The sequence below is a fragment of the Centroberyx gerrardi genome, chromosome 22 (genome assembly GCF_048128805.1).
Source record: "Centroberyx gerrardi isolate f3 chromosome 22, fCenGer3.hap1.cur.20231027, whole genome shotgun sequence".
NCBI lineage: Eukaryota > Metazoa > Chordata > Actinopteri > Beryciformes > Berycidae > Centroberyx > Centroberyx gerrardi.
Genome location: NC_136018.1, coordinates 8,024,604 through 8,042,044, shown reverse-complemented (window position 1 = coordinate 8,042,044; position 17,441 = coordinate 8,024,604). Strand labels below are relative to the sequence as shown.

The 17,441-nt window shown below is 40.4% G+C and overlaps 1 protein-coding gene across 1 annotated transcript in view; it reads left to right on the top strand.

The window, feature by feature from the left end:
• Positions 1–9,278, top strand: part of pou6f2 (POU class 6 homeobox 2) — a 64,468-nt gene extending 55,190 nt beyond the window's left edge. The window contains exons 8-10 of the mRNA XM_071921500.2: positions 1,893–2,046; positions 4,315–4,483; positions 8,771–9,278. Coding sequence (XP_071777601.1) covers positions 1,893–2,046; positions 4,315–4,483; positions 8,771–9,278 — 831 coding nt within the window. The remainder of the gene's footprint in view (positions 1–1,892; positions 2,047–4,314; positions 4,484–8,770) is intronic.
• Positions 9,279–17,441: the final 8,163 nt, after the last annotated feature.

Genomic DNA, 17,441 nt, shown 5'->3' with positions numbered 1-17,441 from the left:
ACACACAAAAGCAGATATCATGTGTTAGCATATTATGTTATATACCCAAACTGATACACCCACTGCCTCAGATGTGCAGTCTAATGATCTATAGTGATTATGAGCCTGCTTTAAAACTGTTAAATGGGCAACGCTTAGTAGAGTCAGACTAGAACAGCGTTTACTCATTAAAGGAATATCTATTTTTCCAGATTTTGATGTCTTCTTATGTTAAACAAAAACATTTTTCTTCCCTCAAAAGTCATAACTCTCATTTGCTCCATTTCATTTGTAAAAGAGTTGCTTTTGGTACAACTGTTCGCATTCTGTGTGTGTGTATGCATGTTCCTGTGTGTGTGTGTGTGTGTGTGTGTGTGTTTGGGAAGGCACTTGTCAGGAAACCTTTCAGACTCAGTCTCAGGGAGTCTGCTGAACCCCTGCAGAGCCCAACGAAAAAACAACACTTTTCATCACCCCACTTAAAACTCAAACACTCCTTCCTCTGTCCTCCTCCCTTTTCCTTTTCGCTCTTCCTCTCTCCCTCCCTCCCTCCCTCCCTCCTTCAATCACACTCTCAAGCCCTCCGATTTGTCCTCTCTGACCTGAACAAGAAGTATTTTGTTTTGATCAGACATTTAAAAGAAGAATGTCACTCCTGCACATAAAAAAAAAAACACGCGCACAAGTTGGTCCATTCTTTTGTCTTGGGTTTGGGGGGTTTAGAAATGCTCAAACGCCTCCTTACTCCTGGTTCTAGGATCTATACAGTGCAGAAGTGCGGGGCCAGACGCACGCATTTGACATTCAAAATGTTATTGACTTGATAATGACGATGTCAGTGCAGAATTACAGGGTAAAAGTTCATAGTGAAGGCCTATGCAGTGTAGAATGGATGAACTCTCAGCAGATGGACACCTAATTGTCGCTCTACGAAACACCAGATCATACTCTTGAATGAATTAATGCATTTGTAATAATGTTTATGCTTTTGTCTCCACTTCAAAGCCACATGTACACATTGTTCCACGGGCATAATTTACGGTTGTCAGAGCCTGCAGTCTAGAATATTTCCAGTGAAGCTAGATAATTCTCCCGGCCTGTCAACAGTCCTGACAGTGTGTGCATCGCTGTTGACATCCCCCACCATCCAAACAAACACATGCCACAGAAAAAATAATTAATAGCAAAGAGGAGAGGAGAAGCCAGCCGAGTTTATGGTGGAGACGGCTTTCACTTTAAAAGTGAAGACGTACCATCTTGATCTTGTAAAAGCAATTCAAATGTGCATAAAACATGAAAATACATCGTTTTCTCACCATCAGAGCACATAGCTGGTGGATCATGAATTATGTTTGATATGGGGACTGCTGTGTCCACATGTTTTCTTCCCCCTCCGACTGCCATTATTAGGATCCTCACCAGGCTGATGACGAGAGGAAACACTCTAATTGTCATGAGCTGTTTTTTTTTTAAAACTGAGCTGATTTCTGTAGGCAAGGGATTATGAAGCTCATACAACCAGCATCCACCTCCTTTCACACACTGACTGTCTCCTACAATAAGAAACTGCTGCTGAGCATGGGCTCTCTTAGCCTACTGAGCAGACTATTGACATTATATTCTGCTCTGTCAGTCTAAATACTGCAGGCAGTAATTCACATTTATTCATCATCAGGTATATGGTAAATCTCATTATGTTCAGCTGTTAAGTGTCTAATCTAATAGCTGTCATTGAATAACAATACTGTTGTGCCCCAATCATCATAATGACATGATTACTGTGAATGATTATTATCCAAAAAGGGCGAGTAATGATATTGTGCTGAGGGAATAATGGATATGTTTTTGTTTTGCTTGCTGTCAATATATTGTATCAACTGTTTGTGTGTGTGTGTGTGTGTGTGTGTGTCCAGCTGCCTCAGGCTCAGCAGGGTCAGACAGGCCCCGCATCGTCTCAGCCCAACCTGCTCCACATGCCCCACAGACAGAGTCCTCTCCACCAGGCCTCTTCCTCCTCCTCCACCTCCTCCTCTTCCTCGGCTCTCAGCGTGGGACAGCTGGTCAGCAGTAAGTGTCTGGCACAGCTCACACACACGAGGCAAAATGCACCGTGTAGCCTTACAAATGCACATAATAAAGATGAACGCTGACTGTACACAGCTTACTGTAGCGTTGGTATGACAGTGTTAGTATGACAGTGATGGTAAACTTGTACATTAACGTCACTGCTTGAAGATTGAACATGATGGACACGTAGTACTTACATTACTCCCAGTGTAGAAAGCTTCTGACTGATCCTCTGCCTCCGAAGAGCAGGTTATTTTTTCCCCCGACTGTCAATTCTTTGGTTTATTAGACGATCAAAAGTGGCGTGTTTATGTAATGAACATAAGTTTCATTCTGCTAGTGCGTGGGCCTTTGGCAGAGCCTTATAAATCACTAGGCCACAGCCTGTCAGCATGCACCCATTGCTTTAAAAACTCTGTTTTATTCAGATAAATTTCATTTGTCAGAGTCAATTCCCCTAAACTCCAGGTAAACTCATTTCAAAGGCAGCTACAAAGCCAGGGAATTTAATAAAAAAGAAGTTGCCATTGATCAACTTGTTGTAGACATTGTGTTTAGTTTATGTTTACTCGTAGCTTGGCAAATATCTTATAAACCATTTTTGAGTCTGCACAAAATCATTGTGGCTCGGTTCTGCTAGTAAATAGAATTAATGCTTTATGCTGAGTATGAGCCATATCATCTCCTCTCAATATCACTTACAGCATACACACACTAAACAAAATCCCATGACAGAATCTCATCTGCACGGGACAGAAGATGAAATGTCATTGCATCCACTGGACACAAACAAAGTAACAGATTAAAGAGCAGACAATATCTGTTACTGAGTTTTAAAATAATCAGCTCGGCAAAATGTAATTAAAAAAGAAAAAGCACAGCAGTGTTTTGCATTGAGATAGTCTTTTTTAACCTTTATCTATCCAGGGAAAGTCAACTTTTTTCTAGTGACGCCTGCTTCACATTCATACATTAACACACATTCACACCTGGGAGCTGCCCAGTATTACCAGACTCTTCTACTGGAGGCCAGTGGAGCAAAATAGAGGTTAAGTGCCTTGCTCAAGGGCACCTCAGCAGCAGTTATTGAGGGAAGGGAGAGCTGTTCACTTTCCCCAACCGGTCTGGGAATTCAAACTGGCCGGCTCCCAGTCTCAAGCCCACTCCTCTAACCTCTAGACTGCCGCTGCCCCACTTTTAAATCAGAGAGTAAAGACACCCCATTAGTCTTTCAAATCTCTAAGCAGAGCGGCTCCATTGGGAATGATGAAGAGCTGCTCATCACTGTGGAGATGATGGGACCTGAAGCTGTTAGTGCTCATCCCTCCCATTTAGTCAAGTTGGAGTTTCTAGTCGCTCATCTTCCGAGTGTTCACACGTCTGGAGCATGCCGCATATGCTGCACGTCACTTATGAGGCACAACGAGATGGCAGCCCCATAGATTTTTGCTTAAATACGCTTGGAGGATTCCTTTAATAATTCATTGATAATGACCAAGATGAATAATTCAGAGGCACAAACTTTGCTTTAGTAAGCAGGATGCCAGGGCACCTGACATTGATGTACAATGTGAAATCACTTTTTATTAGCAGGGAAATTCTTCAAAATGCTTCAGTGAAGTTTTTCAAATCCACTTAAATGTGGCCGGCAAAGCAGTGATTTACAAACAGCATTTCTTCATAAAAGGTGGATTCTTTGGAATGGAGCTGGATATTATTTTTACCAACATGCATGTGTGGGAGGCGTGAACCGTCTTCCCTGGGGTGGGATGAATGAAATGATTCCTTAATATACATTCTTTAATGTACGTTGCAGAAAGCTTGCTTTCATGTAACCGCGAGAATGTCTGTTTTTATACATAAAATTTGTGAAGAGAAAAATAAGAGAAATCCCAAGAATGGCAATGGAGCTGCACCATATTTACCGATTGAATTGACAAGCCCTGTGTCCGTCTGTTTGTGTTCATATGCTTTTATATGGGAGATTAAAGACTTACATTTGCAATTTGGAGTGCCTTGCCATGCCTTTATTCACACTCCACAGGAATTTATTCCTCAAAACATCTCATCAAATACATGTAGTTTACAGGATTGTATGAGGGCAAAGAGAAATAGTAATCTCTGACCGAGGGCACAACTTTCTTTGAAGTTCTTAAGAGACGATCACAGCCACATAAGACTGGAAATTTGCTTCATTCATTCTAGAAAATGAGGTAACTAATCGAAAGCAGAGGGCTAATGAAATGAGACGTGTGTGTTGTGTTGTAGACCCGCAGACCGCCCCCAGCGAGGTGGACGGGGTCAACCTGGAGGAGATCCGGGAATTCGCCAAAGCATTCAAGATCCGCCGCCTGTCCCTGGGCCTGACGCAAACTCAGGTGGGCCAGGCGCTCAGCGCCGCCGAGGGGCCGGCTTACAGCCAGTCTGCCATCTGCAGGTAAGGACAAACTCTGATGCACCGCAGAAACATCAAGATGTTTGTACCCAATGAGAGACGTGCTGTTTCAGTGATTAGTATCACTTCTTAGTAGTAAGAATCCTGCACACTTGTTCTTGCAATTTAATACTTTACTGACGTTTCAATCTTACTAGACCTTCCTCAGAGTAAACAGTAAAGTATTAAATGGTGATAAGTTGCAAGAACAGTGTGCGAGATTCTTTCTACTAAGAACTGTTAACTTTCATCCAACGCACCTGCACAAGACAGTTTTTGGAGGCGCACATATATATATATATATATATCTTTATAAGTGATTAGTAACAAAATAAAAAAGCAACAAATTATGATACGATGGTTCACTACTTATAATCAACGTCCTATTTCTGTCAAACAAAAACCAGATGAAGATGAAGGCACTCAACCTTACAGCCTCAATGAGTTGTCTGGTGTCCATAACTGCTAATCTATTTTTCATTTCATCTTTTAACACACATTATTAAGATATTAAAATACATAATTGAATATCGCCCTGACAAACGAAGCTCTCATGTCTCAGTACTTAGTCTCCCTCTTCTCCCTTCCCTCTCCCCCGCTGACATGACAGCCGTGTGTTACTTATGCAAAATACATATACAAGTATTACACGAAGCACTTAAAGCATTTAATAATTACTAAGGCCTACTGCCGTTGGCTCTGCCTTAACGTGAGAGAGCTTGACGGGATTGATCTGTTAATAAGATTGCCATGTTTTACGGTGCCATAAGGACAGGAGTTTAGTCATAAATGGTGCGTTATATATTCATGAGACAATCAGACAATCAGTGTTTCACCCCTTTCTGTCCTGTTGTTCCGCTTGACTGACGTTTTGCATGAAGACATCAAATGAGCCTCATCTCCTTTTCAAGTCAGGCTAATAGGGAGACACCAGGTCCAAATATTACTGCATCAACAACTCGACAATAGAGTACAATCACTGTATTCTGCTGAGTTTACAGAATACAATCCACAGTATACAATGGAATTCAGTAGTTTGCCAAAAGCAGCTAAATTTTTAATGTCTTTGTTCAAAAATCTGATCAAGGGATTTGTTATTTTGATGTTCATGTGGCCAAGCTTAACTTATTTTAGATTCACCTGCTCTTTGCCTAAAAACACACAGAATTTGACTCCATCGTAGCTCGATTCTCATCAGCTTTCACATCTGTTCCCCGTCCGTTTTAAGCAGAACGCTCCCATCTTATTCCCGTATTCATTTTAATGTCCCTCTGAAATGCATGTGCTTCGCTGATGACCTGCGCTGTTTATGTGACACAGCGCTGCCACGCACTTCTAAAAATTTCATCACATCAACATCAAAAGGCCGATAAAATGTGAAACAGTACAGGGGCTGGGGGTTCTTATGAGGCACAGCCCTCTCTGACTAATGTTTAAAGTCTTAAAATCACACATGAAATATTTACAACCAGGCATAATTCAAATATTTATAACATACATTAAAAGCCATTAGCTTCAAAAATAAACACTCTGCGGCTTGTTATTCATGCCGTTAAGACAATTTTTTTGTTTGTATGACATTGGACATGACAGGCATCTCCTGATGTTTTAAGTAGAGGGGCAAACTTCACATGCTTTAGTTTAGTTAACATCAACAGAGACATGGAAGTTTGAGGAGAGCGGGGCTTCGCAGTAGCTCAGGGGCTCCGGTCTGAACCCAGACAGCCAACAGACAGTGACAGATACTTCCATCTTGTCTCCTTCCATTGCTCAGTATGTTTCCAAACACTTTATTAGTCCGTCTAAAAAGGCGCAGGCATTACATGAGGGCATCATCAAACCGATGATGTGCCAGTGTGTCCTGCCTTGGCTTGGCTTGACTTGTTTTAGCAGATATGAATAAAAAAATCACATGGAAAAAGAATCTGAATCGGATTAAAGAGGGGTCGTCCCAAATCTAATTTCAACAACTTGCTTTAAAATATTGAAATAAACCTTTTAAAATAGCACCATTTCACATACTTTTGATTACAATATGACACATATGACCCAGCATAGATTTTGAGAAGAATTTTACTTTTATAATCAACCCAAAATACAAAGAATCCGTTGCACTAAATCCATACTTCAACATATTCAACATATACACAACAGAAACGCAGTCGTAATTCATCATAGCCGGGCTTTTTAAGCATATACCTCCAAGATAGCTCTCGCTGAAACGTTTGCTTAAAACTATATGGTTCATGACACAAAAGCCTTGGGCAAACTGTAACTCAGGCCTAAACACAAGGCATGCCTAAGCATTGGAAGGTACTTTTAAGAACAGCAAGAGAGGCTGGAGAGAGAGAGAGAGAGAGAGAGAGAGAGAGAGAGAGAGGTGCATTCAGGGCCATTTTTCCCTCGTGGTTATGCACTAGTGGTGGGAGTGCATGCACCAGCTGAGCAGCTCTCAACTCATTTTAGTATCTTTGGTTCCTGTTGATCCATGAAATGTCCTGTCTCTAGTGACTCTTCATATTTACTAATGTATTCCCTGCAGTATGGAACCCTCCTCTTTCCACTGTTTAGGAGGACGGGGTTATAAATAATCCCGCCTGTGGACGAGGCGTAATGCACCAACGAGGTGTAGGAACAGAGAGAATCCATGCATGCATCTCTTCCTTAGCGTGGTGTATAGCAACTCACCTCACCATTAAAAATGTCTTTTGTGCATTGTTTGTTCCGGAGAGAGTGGCGCTTCCTCCCAGCTCTCTGCTATCTCTCCAACTGCCTTTAAAGGTCCATCAGACCTGTCAGTCCATTCTGAGTCCGGGGTTTGGTTTACTAAAAGCATCCTGACACTTTGCACTCATCTTTGTCCCATTCGCTTTCACTGGACTCATCTGAGCTTATTGGTACATTTCTTTTGGGGAAACCAGGGTCAGCTCTGAAATTTTCCTCTATTTACAGATGTTTAATGAAGAAATAAATTTTAAAAAAGTAGATTTTGTTTGAGTGGTTAAATTTAAAGCATTTTCCAAAATCCATCCTTTATTACAGACAGTTTCAGACTAACTCCATTAAACACATCACAGATGGACTTGGACTTAATTGGCTCTCCTCACTAAAGAATTCCTGAAGTCTGTCCAATCAAGGCAGCATTTGAACTGGAAAAGTGTTGTCAGCCAATCAGGGACCAGTATTGTGAGGACTTAGTCTTCAAAGTCATTCAATTTAACTAATTCAACTACATTTATTTGCAAAACATCATGAAGAACGTTATTCTTACCCAGAGCAATAGTATATTTGAAAACAAAATCATAAAAACTGAATAATATAGGACCTTTAAAACCCAGACAGATGCTTCTTCATTAAAATGAACTGATCTCAGTACAGTTGTCTCTCCTTCAACTAAAACACCAAACCGTACTCAGACATGAACCCCATTACATTACAGGCATGAGAGGAATCCCTTCAGACATTAGGCTGTCATCTCCATCATATCCGATTCAAATGTCATATTTCTGCTCATATCACACGCAAAGCACCTGACAAAGACATTGGGCCACCAGCTAGCAGCGTTCAGAGCCTATTAGGAAAAGCTTTGTTCTCACTTCTTTGAGGAACTCACTAAAGTCCACAGCATATGATATTAGAATTATGAGTCACGCATCCATAAACCTGCAGGAACATGCAATAGAGTGTGTAAATGTATTCATATAAAATATAAAAAGAGAGGTTGGTTGGTGGAGGATGAAAAAAACTTTGAAAAATGTATTAAATGTACATTTTGATTAATAATTCAAGCTTCTTTTGTAAATAAATGATAGTGCCGTATTTAACTGCATGCACTGGTGATTTTTTATTTTTATCACCTGAAGGAAGAGTTTGGGATATGGGAGTAATTCTTGTTTTGTTTTTACTTTTGTTGATTGATGAAATCTTTTTTATTTATTTTTATTTTTTTATTTAATACTTTTAGTCAGGTGTTTGGTATGTTTTTGGTGCAACTGGACATCATTTCTAGCCACTGGCTTTGTCTCCTTGCTCCACTACTGCCAGTCTGGGACAGAGAATCACAGCCTCCTCCACAAAATTAACTTGCTCCTGGAACCCGTCTCCTCCAGCTGCTGCAGCTGTGGTGTTTCCAGCTGCAGAACACGGTTTGGCTCGGATGCTTCTCTGGATGTTGGGAGTCTCTGTCCCTGTGGCATTCTGGTTGAGGAGACCGTTTGACTAAGGCAGGCAGCTTATCCCTTGTTCTGGCAGGGCACCTAAGTAAGATTCTTCTTTCTCAATTCTCCCCAGACACACCATCCTGAGAAGCCACTTTTTCCTACCACAGGAAGCCCAAGAGAACACTATAGGTAGCAGTCTGACAGGCAAACTGAACCCTGGCCTTTTATATCCTGCCAGGTTTGAGAAGTTGGACATCACCCCTAAAAGCGCCCAGAAGATTAAGCCTGTTCTGGAGCGCTGGATGGCCGAGGCTGAAGCCCGCCACCGATCCGGCATGCAGAACCTGACTGAGTTTATCGGCAGCGAGCCTTCGAAAAAACGCAAGCGGAGGACCTCTTTCACCCCGCAGGCGCTCGAGATCCTCAACAGCCACTTTGAGAAGAACACGCACCCCTCCGGACAGGAAATGACGGAAATAGCCGAAAAGCTGAACTATGACAGAGAGGTGGTGCGCGTCTGGTTCTGCAACAAGAGGCAAGCCTTGAAAAACACAATAAAGCGTTTGAAACAGCCTGACCTCGGCCCGGCTGCGCCCATGGACCCTCTCACCGATTCTCTAGAGGAGCTCCCAAAATGAACGGGCTCGCCACAAAAGCGGAGTGAAAAAAGTGGCGACCATTAAAACAACAAGGTGGATCGACCCATCGTGGAATGAAAACTGAAAAATTGTTCCTCTCCTTTTGCGAAGTCACCTGGATGGACAGTCATGAGTTTGCAAACAAAACTATGTGTTGTCAGTGTGATTACCACAGTTATGTAAATGACCTTGGCGAAACCAAAAACATGAAAAAAGAGATTAATATCTGAGAATTATGTACAAACATACGGTGTGCTGTTTCAAAGAGTTTTAGATTCTGGCCTTACCGACCAGACTATTGCCCAAATTTTGGTTCCCATGAGGGGGGATTTAGTAAAGAGATCATACCAAATCAAAACACTATTTACCAAAGTCTGTTGCATCTGAGTACTAAGAATAATTTTGTAATGTAAATGTGCTCTAAATTTTTACATTTGTACTGGCAAATCTAAGCTATATGTGTGAGGTTGAGTATACATTTTATCTTTGTCTCGCTTACTTTTTTCTTCATTGTTTGTATGTAAATATCTAAAAAAAAAAAATACTGTCTTCGAATTGAAATCACACTGACAAAGTTCTCTTTTGGAAAAAAAAAAAAAAAACGTACCTTTGCTGTTAAACAATTGCATAATGCTGTTTGCCTCCGATTTGTGTTTCATCTGCAGATATTTTCAGTCACAGTGTAACTTTGTACAACTTTTACAGGTATTTATTAATAATTTAATGAGATTGTTTCAGAGGAGGGAGGGATAGTGAACTAAGGACTGTCATATGGTGAGGGGTTTCGGTGTCTGTCAAGTCTACTGCAGCTTCGTTTTGAGCTACTATGTCATTCTGTTGCCAAAGCCTGATAGCCAAAGAACACATAACTTCAGCTCAAGGACTGGGGAAGATTTTACCTTTTAATTTTTTTGGACATGGCTTTCTCCCCCCTTTTCTAAAGTGTTTTACTCTGTGGGTATATCAAGTTCAACAAAAAAAGGCCACTATACTGTCATGTCAAATAGCTACCACAGTGTCTGCTGTACTTCCTTTTTATTATAATACAGAAAATGTGTTGGATGAATTTTCTGTTGGGTTGCTTCATTTGAAATAACAAATTTGCCTCTGCATGTTTCAAATCGAACCGTTTGAAGAGGGATCATTTAGAGTCTTAGCAAAATAAATGTCATTAGGCAATCCAGTGATAAAATGATTATTTACACATCTTTGAGTAACGCCATTGAAAACAAGACTTTATTATTCAGCTGATAAACCCTTTAATTATAGAGCACTTCCCTAAAATCCAGTAACCATGTGTGGTTGAAGCCTGCACATATGTTGCCGCTGACCAAACTACTCAGCTCATTCCAATCAAACTATTTTTATAATCTGAATATTTTAACTCAAATGTGCTTTTCTTTTCATCTTTTTTTTTTTTTTGGACTTTGTATTCTGCATTCCTCCCAGCTAAAGTGAAGGTTTACAGATGTTACAGTCACAATTTTAGTGGAACTGTGTGTGTGTTTTGTTTTTTTTCTTAACATAAAATTTATTTATACGACAGTAAACTACTATCTCTCTTAAAAAGGTTCATTTCTGCAGATTCTCTTTGGTAGGGCGAACACGTCACAAGAGGGAAGATTTGCGAGATTTCCTGTATCCATGTTGATTTTTTTCTGATCTGGATTTTGCATGGGTGGTCCAAGAAATTCATTTCAGTCCACTGATGTGTTGATTAATTGACTGTCCATTACTGTGTGCTGAACTGTTGCGTTTACACGGCGTTACATGGTGAGACGAGACCAGACAAAACCTTCCAAGACCTTCGCCACAAACGCTTGGCTCCTGTAAATCCTCACAGAAAAAGAAGTGAATGTTGAGAATAAGTGTCACATGTCAGAACGAGTGAACTTAATTTGAAGTGAGCTGAAATTTGATGCAATTTATTCAGAATCATGTGTCTGCTCAATATCTGTCCTTACATGTCACATTGGTTAACTCAGTCTTTCAGTCCCCGGTGCATTGCTGTGTTCTTAACTGCCTGGAATACACGCCACTCAGTAAATGTTACAAAACACATAAAAAAAAGCTTTAGATGTCTGTGTAAAAAGCAATGATGTTGCATTGTAACTGTATCCCAGGCAGCACAGACTCACTTCCCTTAGGGCACAGAGACTTTTAATTTTTTTTATTTAGCTCTCTCCCCAATTTCAAATGAATATGGGTGAACAAAACCCCCCTGATTAGCTCCATTTTTGATGCATTTTGAATATAAACATAAAAAAACATGATTAAGATATGTGGTGAATATTAAGCAGAGGGCACAACGCACATGCCAGATACCAGGAATTTTACAGCGTACCAAATAAGTATGCATTGGTTTGACTATGTTGTTGTCTGCGCAGGCCTTCTGCATCCGCATGTCTGCAGCACCACCTACTTGTCCCACCGATTCACTTATGTTTTATTGCACCACCTTTTATCAGATTTTACAACGGCGACGGCAAGTGTGTACATTTTCATTTTTGCTTCTAAGAGGAAATTGCTTTATTTCGTTTCTCAAGCAAATCTCTGGCCAAGAAATACTACAACTTGTGTGTGTGTGTGTGTGTGTGTGTGTGTGTGTGTTCCCTCACTATCTGACCGACCACCAGATAAATGTATGAGAAACAACGGGCTCCAGGTAAAATACGGATCCGGTCTGAGGCTTAACAATGAAGCTGTAACCAAAACCAAAAAAAAAAAAAAATAACAAAGACGCAGAAAAGGAGTAATGCCTTTGCTCAACTTTTCAATGCTGGACCAAAGCTCTATAGTTATGCACATTGTACAGAGAAATAGATTCATGATGTTGACAATCTTAAAATCTGAAGAAGAAGAAGAAGAAAAAAAGAATTGAAGAGAAGTAGAAATGTAGTTCATTCAAGGTTTACCTCAGTACTGTCCTTGTACATTGTGAGTATCATACAAATGCCATACAAACACCAGGTCAGTAGAAAAAGACAGAAGATTACTCATGCACTGTGTGTGTTAATGTAGTTCACTTCTAATTTGGAGGAGGAGGGTTGTGTTTTGAACAATGAATATGTGAAACATTATTGTTTTCTTTTTGTGGAGTGGTTTTCTGGGCCATATGTGACTTTTGTTGTTGCTTTATTTCTTCTTCGTTCCCCTCTGGTGTTGTGAGGTACACTTCTCAGTTTCATGAACCTGCATATAGGAGACAAATCAAGGCTGATCTGATCTTTCCCAATTAGAACAAATAATTGATAATCACCTCAAACGAGAATGCTTTTGAAATTTTATGAACACAGACTCACAGACAAACTGGTTTGACATTTTATTAATAATAAAGAACTCGAAACCAAAGCTGAAGAGCCTGCAGAGGTTGGTTTTAATTTTTATAGACTGAAAACTGTACTAATCTATAGAGCAATATCTGTTTGGTCAGTTAAGCAGCACTTTGTGTATTTCTAAAAAGCTTCAAGTCTGTCACATTGATTTGTACCATAATTAGTAATAAACAATTGTTTGACATGAACCGTCTGTCTTGTTTTTAATGGACTGATTTTTTTTAAAGCAGGCAAGTTGACTAAGAGCATATTGTTACATTTATTTTATTATATTTACAGCAACAGAATGGAGGAGTAGTTGCAGGTGGGATGGAGGGAAACATGCAATAATTGGGATAGATAGATATATATATAGATAGATAGATAGATAGATAGATAGATAGCCTCATGAAACACATACCTAAAAATATCTCACATATTTTATTGTGCATTTATTAAAGCAAAATGATTCAGCACTGATTATAGAAGATTTATATTTCTTTTCTAACCAAGATGTTAAGAAAAAACAACTAAGCACCTGGTTATCTATCTGACAATTTACATTTATATTTCCTTCACAATGCATTATACACTAAAAAAGATTTTTATTGATAATTAACATAAATTGGGAATGTATCATGTGTGTCATATAAACATGATTGATTGATGAAGATTTCAAAGATTTCAGTAAAATACAAATATTGTGAAAACAGCAATCATTTCTTTTTGTTAACCTTTTTGACTTGCACACATCGAACGCATTTATTGAGAATGAAAACTAAAATAAAACTTTGACTGACTTTTTCTCACTGTTATGTCACGGTCAAGTGCATCCTAAATAAATCACCCAGTGTGGAGCATGTGATGTGTTCATCAAGAGAAGAGGCTACAACAAAGACCTTGCCACAATAGTTAGAAATTCATTTAGATTTCCATAGGGTCAATAGCAAAACAATACATGTCAGGGTTACTTCTCATCAATGCTTCATGTCTTTGCCTTACCAAATAACAACAGCGAGACAAGTGTAAGACGAGGAAAAAAATATATTCTTGGGAGAAAGCCTTTTGAAACTAAACTCAAAAGTTTGGTACAGCTTCCCTGTCCACGATGCCTTTGAAAACAGACTGGCTGCCGAAAAGAAAGTAGTAAATAAATAAATAATAATAATAAAAAGCACAGACAACATAAATTATTAACATTAGACTGAAAACTGATGTTGAAGATGCTTTTTCGTCTTCCTTTCAGCTTTTTTTCCCCTTCATTTCAAAACAGAAGATGTATTTTTGAGTGGTGATGGGTGAGGTGTACGTGGCTCGGGCTATTTGATATTCCTTTGTTTTGTTTCTGCACCATTTTCATTGTTTTTTCCATTAACAATGTAATTGTGCAGATGCAGCTCCTGACCCATATCTGTTTTTCAATGTCTCAAACTGTTGGTAGTTTGTTGCTGATAAAAGTTTACTTCGCATTCTCCCTCTGCAGCAGCATAACAATGCTTTTGAATGAAGAGAGTTAACAGCTAACAAAAGGCGTCGTAACGCAAAATTATTGAATAAATGTCAGTGTTTGGGCTTTTTATCCATCAGTCCTGAATGTGAATCTGACAAGTTTGAATCTTGCACAGAAGTTTTGCTCCTTTTTTTTGTGTGAAAAATATCATCCCAGACCAGTTTTCTGTGATGCTAAATCTAATAAAAAAATTACATTCCAACCCAGATTCTGATTTTTAAAAAGCTTATGTCTAAATATTCCTCAACTCTCAGCACTGTAAAATGCATGCCGAAATGGATTATTAACATTGTTGATTTTTGAGGAATCTTTCCTGAAACAATAGCCTCTTGATACTTTTACTTGCATAAATTTGGGTACATTTTCCACGGTGACACCTTCCTGCAGTGATCCTCCAATGATCAGCGAATGCGGCCTGGTGGTAAAATAAACCCCTTGATGAGACAAAGGTCTCAGTTGTGATCACACATGACCCAACTCATCCACATCTGTCATGGTGTTGACTCCCCAGTGACTTGATGTCCTGAAATGTTAGTATCGGTCGATCAAAAGAATCAGCCATCTCCATCTTTTAACTTCCTTTACCTGCATCAAACTAGCAATATTCTGCCCAAAAGCTTCATTCTCTAATCGTCAATCTAATGTCATCCCAGTATATATGACCCACTTACTGGTCACTGAATACAATCGGTCACCAATGAATCTCAACACAATTCTCTGGACAGCTACATTTTCCCTCAGTATTTTACTTATTCACCTATCAGCAGAGATGTGCTGCAGTGTAGTTGGAGGATTCAAACCCAAGCTGTTGTGATATATGTTTATTCCCACTCACCCTGCAAGGAAACCCCTTAACATTAGTGTTTCATTGTTTCTGACAATGTACAGAGGCAAGCAGACGCAGCTGAGGTAACCTTAAGAAAGATTTTAAAGTATCTAAACTGTAAGACTCTAATGTGCATCTGCTTCTTTCTCTCCCCCCCTTCTCTCTCTCTCTTTCTGTCTTTCTCTCTATATATATATATATTTTTATTTTTTATTTTTTTCCTGAGAAAGAAGCAAACTGGAGACTCTTTAGTTTCAGCTGACTGTCTGACTTGTTGAAATAAAACATTCCTGTTCAACTTGCAACCACCTGAAATTGTCCTGAAAGGGAAAGGGGGTTGGATAGAAATATTATGACATGTCGGCGCTCCAAATGGATTATGTTTCAATATCAGTCAGGACACAGAAAGAGAAAGGTGGAGGGAGAGAGTGCATGTGTTGGATGCAGATGGTTTTAAATTGCTGCCTTTGTTTTCCATCAGGCATGAAGCATTCACTTCCCTTATCTTTCAGACAATGCGCGGTGGGCTGATGTTCTGGGTAAATGAACTGTCTGTATATCCCTCACCCACCACTCCTCCGCCTTCTTGTTTTCACTTCCTCCTCAAGGTTGAGATGTTGGTACACTGACTGTGAAGCCCAAGCTGCTGAGGCGTCTCCCACTTTGCTGCTCTGCACACCCAGATGCCTCTGGGGGTGCAATTACCAATCCTCACATGCAATTGAGCCTGCCCATGCATATGATCCCTTTTGCTTTCGCTGTTGTTTCTGTTTTTTTTCCAGCGTTATTAGCAATGACACAGTGTGAGGTATTTGCAGGTAGAGGAGTTAATAGCCCAGGTCTTTACGGAGATGGCTGTCTGACTTGAGCAGCAGATTGCATCGCCCATAGTCCATTTAACTTTGCGCCGGCCCAGTTTCGAATGCACGTCCTTAGTTGGTGATGTCTCTGTTTTCTATCAGCGTTCAGACTGGACCATAGTGTCTCGCTTAGTGCTGAAATCTTTCCCCAAGTCTCACAACCACACAGGTGAGTCTGTAACAGCAGCTGTCCCAACTCAAGCTTGTTTCCACCTGCCTCGTGCAATTACACATGGTAGATTCCTGTATTGTTGGAGATAAAGCGAGAAAATGATTCATAACACCTCATATGTAAAGTTCACATCCGGTATGGCTTTTAGCTGCGCAAATGGAAGTATGAAGGTCTTTTTCAGGAATGTATACACGACTCCTGAGCTCCATTCAGCGCAATATTTGCCCTATTGTGAAATGTTCGACTTGAATTACAGCATCACCTCACTAAGCCTCGGCATTCTTCATTTGCCATTATAAAGACACAAAAACACACCTACAGAATAGGCAAGGAAGCGTGTGGCGAATATGTGATGCCTATTCTAAAACCTCAAAAAATAGCAACCTGTGAAGTGACCAAAAGGAAACACCTCACTAGATAATGTAAAGTAAAAAAAGTACACAGGACGAACGCTGTAGTTTTGTAAGCAGTGTGTGGAAAAACCCCTTTGGCAAAGTGCAACTCCTCTGCACGAGGGGTCACAGCGGCTTGAAGAGCTATAGAGGAAAATGACCGGACCTGCGACGCGCGGAGATGTTTCAAATCATACCTGCTGCTCTCTGATGAGATATTTGTGTGGGAAAAAATGTGAACCTCTCCATCGCCCTCTCATTCCGCTGACCTCTACATACGGTATAGTGTACTTACAGCAGAGAGAGAGAGAGAGAGAGAGAGAGAGGGAGGAAGAGAGTGATTGCATATCTGAAGGCATCAAGAGAGCAGATATGGATGGAAGAGGAGTGACACGGCCGGCCACATCTTTGCTTTCTTATTAGCGAGGCCCTGTACGGACACTTTGGCCTTTTTTATGGGGCCATGATGAAACCCTCTCGGTGCATCTGTGGAAAATGGCTGGGGGGGAAATCACAGATGAGAATCACTCAAAGACAGGGAGATGTCAACAGGCCCATAATGATAGCTGATGGCCCCACACAACACTCTCTCCCCTTTTCCCTCTCAGCCTTACCTGCCCAAGTTGCACTATACTTGAAAACATAATTAGAGGTAAAACAGAGAGACGGAAGCTTTATCCCTGTGTTTTCTGTAACCAATGCTCTTTGTTTTATACGTCCTGGAGTCCTTCTTTTTTTTCTCCCCTATCTCTCTTTCACTTCATGGAGAGGGGCAGAGAGAGAGAGAGAGAGAGAGAGAGAGAGAGGGAGAGAGAAGGAGAAGGAGGAGGAGAGTTCCCTCTGTGAGATGCCAAGGTGCTCCCAGTCCATTGTGCTGCTGGCTGTCAGGTTAAATTAGGGAGTACAGGCTCTGTGAGTGTAAAAAAATCAATACTTGATGGAAGATTGCTCCCCGGAAAATCTGTTTTGATTCCAGGATTAATTCTTGACCAAAGGCTCCAGCAAAATGACATGCCATTAGCCTGAAAATGAACACATTCTGCAGTGGAAATTGGATGGAAATGTGTCAGGTGATTGCCCTGGCTGGTT